Source organism: Canis lupus, chromosome 1, assembly GCF_011100685.1.
Source record: "Canis lupus familiaris isolate Mischka breed German Shepherd chromosome 1, alternate assembly UU_Cfam_GSD_1.0, whole genome shotgun sequence".
Taxonomy (NCBI): Eukaryota; Metazoa; Chordata; class Mammalia; order Carnivora; family Canidae; genus Canis; species Canis lupus.
The window spans coordinates 101,248,978-101,262,953 of record NC_049222.1 but is presented as its reverse complement, the minus strand read 5'-3'; the positions used below and the strand labels follow the sequence as shown (position 1 = coordinate 101,262,953).

Genomic DNA, 13,976 nt, shown 5'->3' with positions numbered 1-13,976 from the left:
TCTATATCCTAAAAACTACAGAACACTTCTGAAAGAAATTGAGGAAGACACAAAGAGATGGAAAAATAGTCCATGCTCATGGATTGGAAGAATTAATATTGTGAAAATGTCAATGCTACCCAAGGCAATTTACACATTCAATGCAATTCCTATCAAAATTCCATGGATTTCTTCAGAGAGTTGGAACAAATCATCTTAAGATTTGTGTGGAATCAGAAAAGACCCCGAATAGCCAGGGGAATATTGAAAAAGAAAACCATAGCTGGGGGCATCACAATGCCAGATTTCAGGTTGTACTACAAAACTGTGATCATCAAGACAGTGTGGTACTGGCACAAAAACAGACACATGAATGGAACAGAATAGAGAATCCAGAAGTGGACCCTCAACTTTATGGTCAACTAATATTCGACAAAGCAGGAAAGACTATCCACTGGAAAAAAGACAGTCACATCCTGAGACAACAGGATCTCCATTCTCTGTTTTCGTTTCTCTGCCTTTAGAGCAGTGGATGGCCACTAAGGTGAACAGCCCAGGAGGACAATGAGGACAATAAATGGTGCTGGGAAAATTGGACAGCCATGTGCAGAAGAATGAAACTAGTCCATTCTCTTACACCATACACAAAGATAAACTCAAAATGGATGAAACATCTAAATGTGAGACAAGATTCCATCAAAATCCTAAAGGAGAACACAGGCAACACCCTTTTTGAACTTGGCCACAGCAACTTCTTGCAAGATTCATCCATGAAGGCAAGGGAAACAAAAGCAAAAATGAACTGTTGGAACTTCATCAATATAAAATGCTTCTGCACAGCAAAGAAACAGTCAACAAAACTAAAAGACAACCTACAGAATGGGAGAAGACATTTGCAAATGACGTATCAGATAAAGGGCTAGTACCCAAGATCTATAAAGAACTTATTAAACCAACAGCAAAGAAACAAACAATCCAATCATGAAATGGGCAAAAGACATACAGAAGTTTCACCAAAGAAGAAATAGACATGGCCAACGAGCACATGAGAAAATGCTCCGTATCACTTGCCATCAGAGAAATACAAATCAAAACCACAATGAGATACCACCTCACACCAGTGAGAATGGTGAATATCAACAAGACAGGAAACAAAAATGTTGGAGAAGATGTGGAGAAAGGGGAGTCCTCTCGCACTGTTGATGGGAATGTGAACTGGTATAGCCACTCTGGAGAACAGTGTGGAGGTTCCTCAAAGAGTTAAAAATAAAGCAATTGCACTGCTGGGGATTTACCCCCAAAATACAGATGCAGTGAAAAACCGAGATACTTGCATCCCAATGTTTATAAACCAACATATTGCTAAAGAAAGTAAATCCCTGAATCCCTGTAAGGTCTGGTAAGGACAAAGAGAAATTATAAAAGCATGAGGTACATCATGGTTCTTCATTATCATGATTATGATGGTTTGTATGGGTTTAAATGTATGACAAAAATTTTCAATTGTACACCTTAAATATGTGCAGATTACTGCATGTCAATTGTACCTCAAAAAAGTTTCTAAAAAATAGTTCAGAATAAAAAATCTGAATCACCTACTTTTTGTAAACCAGCAGGTTTAACCACCCAGTACTGACTCCACTCTATTTTTCCTTATTCCTGAGAAAGAGCAGCCCTGAATCAGTGCAGGAAATACTGGTGAGCAATGGAGGCTGTTCCAATCTGGGACAAATGAAACACTGACTAGACCACAAGAGTCACATCCTGGGACAACAGGATCTCCATTTTCTGTCTTCGTTTCTCTGCCTTTAGAGCAGTGGATGGCCACTGAGGTCAACAGCCCAGGAGGACAATGAGAATTCACAAATACCTCTAGATTATTTGCTCTGACAATGACTTCGGCTAGAGAAGATACACAGCACTGGGAGTCCTGTAATTCCTCATAACAATAGTCACTGGGAGATTTATGGATGCACTTTTAGAAGAGGGATATAGCATCTAGTTTGCCTATTAATCACATCCAGGATATCAGTACCACCTATGGTTGAAACCAGTTACTGTAGTCTGAGGAGTGATAAAAGGCCTTCAGAATTATAAATATCAGGACACTCGGCTCCTTTGTAGAACCTGTTGAAAATATTCCCCTCAACAGTGCTGTGCATCACATGACAGCCTCTAGGAGCAAGAGAATAAATTCATGCCATTCCTAAAGGCACCAGAACTTTCCAAAGCAAGGGGCCCTTCCTTAGGGTGTCCTATGGTCTCACAATAGATGGAGGAGGCATCTAGGCCACAAATGAGGACCATGAAGCACTGCATTGTTTCCTAGGTCTTGTGCAGCCATACAAATTAGACCAAAACAGGAATGAGAACTTCTCTCTGTCACTGCATTGTCCTCACTGAGCTGCACAAAGTTGGGGCCCCCACACAAGCACATTTCTGTTTTCCATTCACCCAAAACAGTGAATACAACCCCCATGATTAAAGATAGATTAAACACTAAGAACTTTATTGCTGCACAAACCAGAGCAATGAGGCAGACCATTGGTGACCTTAAGGCTGGAAAAATCAACTACAAGTGTTGTCTGAAAACAAAAATTTCCATGAAGAAGGTAAGCCTTCCCTGTAAGCTGCCAGCAGAGCCCACTCTTGACCCAAACTGGGTCATATTCATACTTAATCAGAAAAGGGAAATTACTATAAGGGCAAAGACTACTCAAGATTTCCTCTAGGGAATGGGAGAGAGCACAGACATCTGCCTTGCTTTAGGCACACTGCAGTGACTGATGAAACACTGTACAAGGTAAGAGAAGTAGGATGGCTTCTATTAGAGAAACTGTCAGTGATCTAACTCTGGTAAGAGCCCTGGGTAGTTTGGAATGTGTAGTGCAGCTCCTGTAAGCCTCACACATGCCTATAAACTCATGGGGGAATTTCACCCTCTGGATGCTTGCAAGTATGAGGTTTAACTTTAAGTACATGGCTCCCTCATACAAACTATTTAGTGCCATTAGAGTGAACAGGAGATGGCATGTTTCCTTCAAATCTAAGCCTATCTTCAAGTATGGACTTTCTGGTGCTAAACATCAGATGTTGTAGTGACCGATTTCCCATATTTCCTGCATTCATGGGCCTTTTCCATGATGTGAAATTTTCAGTGGAGATTGAGGCTGGAGCATTGGCTAAAGGATTTGCCACATTTGCTGCACTCATAAGGCCTTTCGCCAGTGTGAACTACCTGATGTTGAATGAGAATAGGTTTTTGCCTAAATGATTTTCCACAATGACCATACTCATAAAGTCTTGCTCCTGTGTGAATGCTGCAGTGCTGAATAAGGCTGGTGCTTTGACTAAAGGATCTCCCACATTCACTGCACTTCTAAGGCCTTTCTTCAGCGTGAATTTGCTGATGTTTAGTGAAAATAGCTCTTCTGCTAAAGCATTTCCCACACTGGCCACACTCAAAAGGCTTTGCTCTGCTGTGAATTCGCTGGTGTTCAACAAGGCTGTAGCTTTGTCTAAAAGACTTACCACATTCAGCACATTCATAAGGCCTTTCTCCAGTGTGACTTCTGTTGTGCCGATCAAGTTTGGATTTGGATCTAAAGGCTTTCCCACATTCTCCACACGTGTAAAGCCTTTTACTGGTGTGAACACCCTGATGTCTAATGAGAGTAACTCTTTGGCTAAAGGATTTTCCACACTGGGAACACACATAAGGCCTTACTGTGGTGTGAATTCTCCAGTGTTGAACAAGGATGAAGCTTTGAAGAATTTCCCACATTCACTGCACTTGTAATTTTCTCCACTATGAGTTCTCTGGTGCCTTACAAGATTGGATCTGCACCCAAAGGCTTTCCCATTCCTCACACTCATAAGGCTTTTCTCCACTATGGATTCTGCAGTATTCAATAAGGTTGGAACATTGACTAAAGGATTTCCCACATTCACCACACGTATAAGGCTTTTCTCCAGTGTGGTCTCTCTGGAGCTGAACAAGTGAATACTTGCAGTAAAAAGCTTTCCCATATTTGCTGGACTCATAAACCCTTTTTCTAGTGGATACTCTTCAGTGGTAAACAAGACTCTGTGGCTGGAGACTTTCCCAGTGGATTCATGTGATGTGTAATGACTTTTTCCACCATGAAAGGCCTCCCCACACTTGGTGATTTTGTGGTGCTGAAGAAAGCCCAATGTGGCTGGAAACTCCTTTCCAACCTTCCTACAGGTGAAGGGACATGGTAAATGCAAGTCTTTACAAATAAGGCCCTTTCCACATCCCTTTTCTCTGCAGTATAATGCTTCTGAAGCTGGTGTAGGTTTGCACATGCTCCATCCAAGTATAGTTTCTACCCAGGTAGAACAGTCAGGTACAAAATGTCTTTCAGAATAGGGACACATTTCTCACAGGGGTGAGTCTTCTGGGTGGATAGACCTATCTTTGGAGTCCTGATCTGTGACAAAACTTCTAAAGAAACACTGCCAAATTATGCCTCTTCATTCTCCACTCCATGCCAACAAACTAAAAAAAAGAGAAATACTGATGAATCATGCTGACTACAGTGGGAGAGTATTCATTACAGTGTTTTTAAAGCTTTCTGCATAGGATGATTTCGCATCTTATAAAACCATGATGGTAGAGGAGACAATGGACCTGAACAACACTATGGACCAAATGGAGCTAATATATACAGAACAATCCACTGAACAGCAACAGAATACATATTCTACTCAAGGGTGCAGGGGAAAGTATCTAGGATAGAGCATATGGTAGGCTACAAAACAAATTTTTACAAATTTAAGAAAACTGAAATCATATAAGTATCTTTTCTGACCAAATGCAATGAAAAGTAGAAATAACAGGAAGATAATTGGAAAATTCACACGTATGTGGAAATAAAGAACATATTCTTGAACAACCAATGAATCAAAGATGAAATCAAAAGGGAAATTAAAAAAATATCTTGAGATATATGAAAATAAACAATATGCCAAAATTTATGGGATCCAGCAATAGCAGTTCTAAGAGGGAAGGCTATAGCAGATACTTATCTATATTAAGAAAAGATAATGGATGTTAAGTAAACATTCTGCTTTTACAACTCAAGGAATTAGAAAAGAACTAAGCCTAACATTAGCAGGAGGATGGAAATAATAAAGGTCAAAGGGAAATAAAGAAAATAATCCTAGGGGATGCCTGGGTGGCTCAATGGTTGGGTGCCTGCCTTCGGGGTCATGATCCCAGGATCTAGGATCAAGTCCTGTGTTGGGCTCCCTGCAGGGAGCCTGCTTCTCTTTCTGTCTGTGTCTCTGCCTCTCTCTCAGTCTGTGTCTTTCATGAATAAATAAATAAATCTTTTTTTTTTTTAAAGAAAAGACTAGAAGAACAATAGAAAAGATCAAAGCTAAGAATTATTTTTGGTTTTGTTTTTTGAAAAAGATAAAATTGACAGACCTTTAAATAGACTAAGGAAAAAAGAAAAGACTCAAATAAATGAAACTAGAAATTAAAAAGGGGATATTGTAATTCATACCACAGAAATATAAGGATCATAAGAAACTACTATTAACTGTACATCAATAAATTGAATAACCTACAAAAAAAGGGATATATTCCTAGAAACATACAACCTACTGAGACTTAACCATAACGAAATAGGAAACCTGAACAAACCAATGATGAGTAAGGACATTGAGTCAGTAATCAAAAACTTTCCCTTAAAACAAACAAACAAAAACCTTCCCCAAAAAGAAAAGTACAAGATTTGATGGCTTCACTGATGAATTGTAAGAAACACTTAATGTCATTCCTCCCCAAACTCTTCCAAAAAACTGAAGAGGAGGGAATACATCCAAATTCATTTACAAGGCCAGCATTACCCTCAGACCAAAGCCATATAAGGATACTACAAAACAAGAAAATTACAGGTCAATATCCCTGATGAACCTAGATGCAAAAAATCCTCAAAAAAATACTAGTAAACTAAATTCAACAGCACATTAAATGGATCATACACTATGTCCAACTGGAATTTCTCTCTAGGATGCAAAAATGGTTCAACAAACACAAATCAATAAAGTGATATACCACATTAACAAAATGAAGGATAAAAATCATATCATCACCTCAATAGATAGAAAAGCATGTGACAAAATTCAACATCTTTTCATAACAAAAACTCTCAACAAATTAGGTATAGAAGGAACATGATACCTCAACATGATAAAGGTCATATATGTATGATAAGCCCATAGCCAACATCATATTCAATGGTGAAAAGTTGAAAATTTTTGGCTAAGATTAGGAACGAGACAAGGTGACCTCTCTCACCACTTCTATTCAACATAGTACTGGAAGTCTTAGCCAGAGTAATTGGACAAGAAAAAGAAATAAAAAGCATGCAAATGAGAAAAGAAGAAATAAAATTGTCTCTATTTGTGGATGACATAATCTTATGTACAAAAAACCCAAAGACTACACTTAAAACCTGTTAGAATAAATGAATTCAATAAAGTTGCAGGATACAAAACCAACATAAAAAATACTGGATTTTAACTTATTAACAATGAACTGTGAAAAAAGAAATTATAAACAATCTCTTTTATAATAGATTCAAAAGGAATAAAACACTTAAGAATAAATTTAACCAAGGAGGTGAAAGATCTATACACTGAGAACTATAAAAACACTGATGAAAGAAATTAAAGATACAAATAAATGGGAAAAAAAAGTCCTTGTTCATAGATTTTCAATAATTAATATTCTTTTTTTGGTAAATTTATTTTTTATTGGTGTTCAATTTGCCAACATATAGAATAACACCCAGTGCTCATCCCATCAAGTGCCCACCTCAGTGCCCGTCACCCAGTCACCCCCACCCCGCCACTGCCCACCTCCCCTTCCCCCACCCCTAGTTCGTTTCCCAGAGTTAGGAGTCTCTCATGTTCTGTCTCCCTTTCTGATATTTCCCACTCATTTTTTTCTCCTTTCCCCTTTATTCCCTGTCACTATTTTTTATATTCCCCAAATGACTGAGACTATATAATGTTTGTCCTTCTCCGATTGACTTATTTCACTCAACATAATACCCTCCAGTTCCATCCACGTCGAAGCAAATGGTGGGTATTTGTTGTTTCTAATGGCTGAGTAATATTCCATTGTATACATAAACCACATCTTCTTTATCCATTCATCTTTCGATGGACACTGAGGCTCTTTCCACAGTTTAGCTATTGTGGACATTGCTGCTATAAACATCGAGGTGCAGGTGTCTCGTTCTTTCACTGCATCTGTATCTTTGGGGTAAATCCCCAGCAGTGCAATTTCTGGGTCGTAGGACAGATCTATTTTTAACTCTTTGAGGAACCTCCACACAGTTTTCCAGAGTGGCTGCACCAGTTCACATTCCCACCAACAGTGCAGGAGGGTTCCCCTTTCTCCACATCCTCTCCAACATTTGTGGTTTCCTGTCTTGTTAATTTTCCCCATTCTCACTGGTGTGAGGTGGTATCTCATTGTGGTTTTGATTTGTATTTCCCTGATAGCAAGTGATACGGAGCATTCTCTCATGTGCTTGTTGGCCATGTCTATGTCTTCCTCTGTGAGATTTCTGTTCATGTCTTTTGCCCATTTCACGATTGAAATGAGTTTAATAAGTTCTTTAATAAGTTCTTTAATAACTTAATAAGTTTAATAACTTAATAAGTTCTTTAATAACTTAATAAGTTTTCTTTAATAAGTTCTTTATAGATCTTGGATACTAGCCCTTTATTTGATACGTCATTTGCAAATATCTTCTCCCATTCTGTAGGTTGTCTTTAAGTTTTGTTGACTGTTTCTTTTGCTGTGCAGAAGCATTTTATATTGATGAAGTCCCAACAGTTAATTTTTGCTTTTGTTTCTCTTGCCTTCATGGATGAATCTTGCAAGAAGTTGCTGTGGCCAAGTTCAAAAAGGGTGTTGCCTGTGTTCTCCTCTAGGATTTTGATGGAATCTTGTCTCACATTTAGATGTTTCATCCATTTTGAGTTTATCTTTGAGGCAGGCGGGTCTTGGATGCACCAGGGGCCCACGGGTAGGATCTGCGTGGGGCTCTCACTGCTCACATTCTCATTTAAATCTTTCCCTCTACGGACAGACATGCTTCAAGTCAGCGGGCCAGGTGTGATCTGAGGTCGCATCAGACAGGGTACAACGTGAACTGGGCACAGTGAGGGTGGACCTTCAGACCCCACGGAAGCTCAGGTGGAGGTCCGGGAAGCGCGGGAGGCAGGGAACACACCTAGAGGGCGTGGGGACCTCCTGTGGGGGGCCTCAGAGTCTCCCTCCCAGGCCTCTTCTCCCCAAGGGCGCTAATCCCATTTTCACACGCGGCCTCCAGGGGGCGCCCGCCAGGTCCCGAGTCAGGTGCGGGCCGCGAGCTGCCCCGAGGGCCCGGGGGTCCGAGAGCCCGGAGCTGCGGGAGCGCTCGGGGGTTCACAAGTGTTGGGCACCTGCCGGCAGGCCCCCCCCCCCACCTCCCGGACTCCAGGCGTCTCCACTGCCGGTCCCGGTGCCCCAGATCGAGCTGCCAGCGACGCGTCCGCGCGGCCCTCGGGGGGCTGAGTCTGCACCTGTCGCCCCCGAGGCCAAATCTTGATCTTTTCGGGCGACCCCGGGAGGAGCACACAAACCCGCTGGCCCCGATCGGGTCAGGTCCCGAGCCCGTGAAAAGCGGCTCCGAGACTTGTCAGCGCGTTTCGCAGAGAGCGCTTCCCCTGGGAGACCTCCTACTTTGGCTGCGACCCCTCACTCCGCTGAGGGTGCCCTTGTGGGCTCGAACTTCCACGAGGGGACCATCGCCGGGCCTTCTCCCGCACACTACAGTGAATGAAGGATATTCCAGGCCCTCAATGGTCCTGATCCCACCCTTTGTCTCTGGGATTGTGTCCTGGGACTCTTGGCCTGCCCTCTTCCACTCTTCTTGGGCCCAGAGACATTGAAGAAATCCAAGCCCAGGGTCATAAATCCAGAAGTTCCTGTTGCTGGCCACCAATACAATGAGGTATAAAAGATTGTTCCAGACATAAGTATCAGAATATGTTCAGTCTAGGAGATGACTATGAGTTTGTTCAGAGAACTGCAGTTCCCCTTTCTTATCATTATAGAGAGAAAGGAGGAGAACTGAGAACAGGTGGGAAGGAGTCAGGCATGGAATGGCTCCATGAAAAGTTGGGCATCTCTTCTGGAGGTGATGGGAAACAGGAGATTTGGAACAGAGGGAACTGATCTGATACAGCTCTCATCAAGCTCCCCGTGGCTGCAGCCTGGAGAGCAGAGCATATACTTTTGGCCTCAGGAGGTTATGGGAAGAACAAGGAACAGGCAACAACTGCAGTAGTACTTCAGGTGAGTGTTGGTGGTTGTACCAAGGTGGTGGCTGTGGAAGTGGGAGAACTGGTTGGATTCTGAATCAGTTTTTTACTTAGAGCTGCCCAGAATTTCAGATTTTTGCTGAGAGGGAAAGGAAGGGAGTTTTAGAGCTCAGCAGCTAGAAGGATGGAAATTCCATTAACCAGGATATTAAAGTAGGTGGTAAGATAATTTTCACTGAGGCTATCAATTCTGGTTTTGACTATCTTAAGAATCAGAGATGTTTCAAAGAAAAATGGGTGAAGAACAATTAGTAGATGGCCACACAGGTCTGGAACTCTGAGGAGGGGTTCAGTAGGGAGATGTGCAGAACGTGGTGGTCATTGTCTGCACTGGAGGGTAGCTGTGGCTCACAATTAGGAAGGGGATCCTTGTCATCATGAGAAAGGTATTGGATGCCCAGCAGGGGAAGATGGGAGCTGTGACTGGGTGTCATGCCTGGGTATTTGGGAGGGGTACTGGGCCTCATAAACACCACTGAGGGAGAGAAATGGCTGTGGGAAGGTTGTAAGGAGAGAGGACAATCTGTCAGGTGGCCAAAACATCCATAGGAAGCATAGATATGAGAGGATTATGGAAGGGGTCCTAATGGATGGGACCACAACATTTGTTAAGTGTTCTTGCTACACACACACAAACACACGCACACAAATAATGATAATAATAAAGGGATAGGAGGAAACTTAGGTGATGGGTATATTTATGGCTTCAACAATGATAATGGTTTTATGGCATATACTTATCCCTAACCCATCAAATTGTATCCATGAAACACGTATAGGTTTTTACATGTCAATAATTCCTCAATAAAGTAGTTTAAACATCATTTACTAAAAGGCACCAAAGCCCAAACCTCAGAAACATAACCATTACTGAGGCTCAAATCATATCTGGGGAATCTCACCACTTTAACACACTGTGCTCCTATACTTAGGAAAGTAACCAGATATAAAACAGAAAAATAGATCTGCCTCACTTGAATTGTAGCCTTGCCTAAATTTCCCAATGTCATAACACCCCAAAATATCCCATATTGGGCACACTCTAACATGATGAATACTGCATTTAAAATTAGTATAAGTCTTTGACACAGATTGGCTTAATGGGATCCCACAGCCCCCCAGCACTGCCCCAGGTATTAATATCACCCAATGTAAGTTAAAATAGGGCCTCCAATGATTGAAACTTATTATATATAAAAAAACTTATTATATAAAATCTAATTAATAAAATGGTGATTATCCTCACTACTTCCCTATCCTACAACCTGACTGTGTCTGTTCTTAAATCTGGAAAAATTAAAGGCTACTTCCTGGTGGATTACTATTATTCACAATAGCAAAAGGTGGAAGTAACCCAAGTATCTTTTAACATGAATGGATTTTTAAAATGTGGTACATTAAGGCAGAGTGGGTGGCTTAGTCAGTTAAGCGTCTGACTCTTGATTTTGGCTCAGGTCATGAGATAGAACCTACTAGGATTCTCTCTCCCTCTGGCCCCCTCTCTGACTCAAGTGGTCACTCTCAAATAAATAAATAAATAAATAAATAAATAAATAAATAAATAAGTTATATATTCATGCAATGGAATATTATTCAACCATAAAAAGAAATGAAGTTCTGGGGCACCTGGATGGCTCAGTCAAGTGGGTGCCCTCTGCTCGGGTCATGATCTCAGGGTCCTGATATCGAGTCCCACATTGGGCTCTCTGCTCAGTGGGCTAAACTATTTGAGATGCCTGGGTGGCTCAGTGGTTGGCACCTGCCTTTGGCTCAGGGTGTGATCTTTGAGTGTCTGGATTGAGTCCCGCATGGGGCTCCCTGCATGGAGCCTGCTTCTCCCTCTGCCTATGTCTCTGCCTCTCTCTTTCTGTGTCTGTCATGTCAAAAAATAAATATTTTTTTAAAACTTAAAATTTTTGATTGACTATCCAGGTGATGGTCCCTATATGTAAAGAAAATACATATAGGGAAATACATTTCAAGTGAATCAAAAATACAAAAATATAGAATTTTGGGTGTATATCCCTAAGGGGAATATCTGAAGGCAAAACTATCTGCCAAAATCCTAATATTTTACTACAATGTATTGGTATAGTATTCGTGGAACAAATACATTAGTATAGATAAGAAACAAGTTGTTCCATGTAAGACAAAACAAATGCAGACAGGACACCAAAGGATTTGAGTAAAGTCTAAAGCCTGCATTGGATAGAAACAATATCAAGTCATATAGTATTGATTTTAACTTTTATGTATTTCATTTTTCTTTTCATTGAAAAAATCTAGAAGTGATGGGCAATGCCATAACAATGCCTAATTCTAGCACCCACCTTCATACAGTTTTTCAGTATAAGAAGCAGAGTGGCTTGGGAAGAAAACAAAAGGGCCTGTTCCAGATTCTAGGGCAGGAACTTCCCAAGATATCCCAAAACTTCTTGTCAAGCAAGGGAATAGAGGAAACTGTCAGAATGCTGAGTATCAGAGAGCCTGCTTCTCCCTCTGCCTATGTCTCTGCCTCTCTCTGTGTGTCTCTCATAAATAATTAAAATTTTTAAAAAAAAGAAATTTCTGTATAGGCACAAAAAACTGGTCTGTTTTGAATAAGACTTGTGGATAGATAAAAACATTTTCATCATGGGAAAAGATTCTGAGGTACAAAATTAATAAAAAATAAATTCAACAATATTTTAGAAGAGACTTCCTCGTAAGAACAATTCCTTCTTCCAGATGCACTGATGTTTCAGTATTCGATGATGAAGTATGAAGACATTTTCAAATTGTGAAGACACAAAACACAGAAGTATGCAAACTTTAAAAAGTTTAATGAAAAGAACTTTACTGGGCAGCCTGGGTGGCTCAGCGGTTTAGCGCTGCCTTCAGCCCAGGGTGTGATCCTGGAGGCCCGGGATCAAGTCTCATGTTGGGCTCCCTGCATGGAGCCTGCTTTCTCCCTCTTCCCTCTGCCTGTGTCTCTGCCTCTCTCTCTCTCATGAATAAATAAATAAAATCTTTTTAAATAAAGAACTTTACCATGTACAAAGTATAATAACTACAAGTTATTATTGGCAAAAAAGCCAAATATGGAATAGAACAAGGGGCTTGCAAATTATGTTTGCAGGTATTTATAGAAGCTTATATATGATAAAAATTAATGAATTAGTTTGGAGAAATGGGTTTTTTAATATATGGTAGTAAAATATTTGGAGATTTAATTAAGAAATGAAAGGTATATTTCCAGCTTTAACATTAAGAAAATAAAAAAAAAATAAAAAATAAAAAAATTAAGAAAATAAATACTAAATCTAAACATAAGGAATGTCTAATCTCTTAGCTATGAACATGGTAGTATATTTTCATAATTTTGGCTGAGCAGAGTATTACTAAGTTTTATTAAAACCGAGGACTTAAAACATTCCTAGCACATTTGTATTTAATAATGATTTAAAATTTTTTCACTGGGATCCCTGGGTGGCGCAGCGGTTTGGCGCCTGCCTTTGGCCCAGGGCGCGATCCTGGAGACCCAGGATCGAATCCCACATCAGGCTCCCGGTGCATGGAGCCTGCTTCTCCCTCTGCCTGTGTCTCTGCCTCTCTCTCTCTCTCTCTCTCTCTGTGACTATCATAAATAAATAAAAATTAAAAAAAAAAAAAAAAAAATTTTTTCACTGGGTGCCTGGGTGGCTCAGTCAGGTAAGCATCTGCCTTCAGCTTAGGTCATGATCCCAGGGTCCTAGGATCAAGTCCCACATTGGGCTCCCTGCTCAACAGGGAGTCGACTTTCCCTGTTCCCACTCCCCCTGCTTGTGTGCTAGCTCTCTCTCACTCTCTCTCTGTCAAATAAATAAATAAATAAATAAATAAATAAATAAATAAATCTTTTAAAAATTTTTCATGTTTATGCTATCTTTTACTGAAAGATCCCTAAAACAATAGAAAAATAAAATTCAAAGAAAACATTTAAATATGTAGAACAGAGGTGATTATAGTAATCATACTGCTGCTTTGGCAATGTAAATGAACAGGCAACTCTTAGAAAAGAAAGTATACGTTAAAAAATGTGTTTTTCTCATAAATATTAGAAAAAGCCAAATTACACAGAAAATGACATAAAATTTTTCAAATACATGCATACTCTTGCTGAAGTCTCATTTTAAGGTCTGTTTCCTCTGATAGAAAAATTGCATCATTTTTCTTTCATATCAAAGAGGATTTATGAGAGGACTTGGGTGACTCACTCAGTTAAGCATCTGACTCTTGATTTCGGCTCAGGTCATGATCTCTGGGTCCTGAAATCAACCCATCGGCTCTGTGCTGGTCTTGGAGCCTGCTTAAGATTCTCACTCTGCCTTTCTTACCCCTTTACTCCCGCCTTCAAGAAGAAAAAAAAAGATTGACAATTTGGAGTTTTATTGGTCTCCTTTATTACGAATTGGAAAACTGGATATTTTCCTACTGCTACAACATCCCCACAATGTGTGAACACCTGAGCCAGGTGACCAGGTGCATCAGTGTGAAGGCTGGCCCCTGCCACAAGTTGCTCCTCTTGCCTTTCCTGACCATGACCTAGGGACATTCAGATGTGC

At 40.5% G+C, this 13,976-nt stretch overlaps 1 protein-coding gene across 1 annotated transcript; it reads right to left on the bottom strand.

Annotated features, from left to right (window-relative positions):
- Positions 1-2,790: 2,790 nt before the first annotated feature.
- Positions 2,791-8,818, bottom strand: LOC102155171 (zinc finger protein interacting with ribonucleoprotein K). Its single transcript, XM_038525522.1, is given in 5 exon segments — positions 2,791-3,701; positions 3,861-4,065; positions 4,068-4,218; positions 4,221-4,428; positions 8,772-8,818. Coding segments are annotated over 5 exon segments (1,179 nt in total). The 3' UTR covers positions 2,791-3,133.
- Between the last annotated feature and the right edge of the window lie 5,158 nt (positions 8,819-13,976).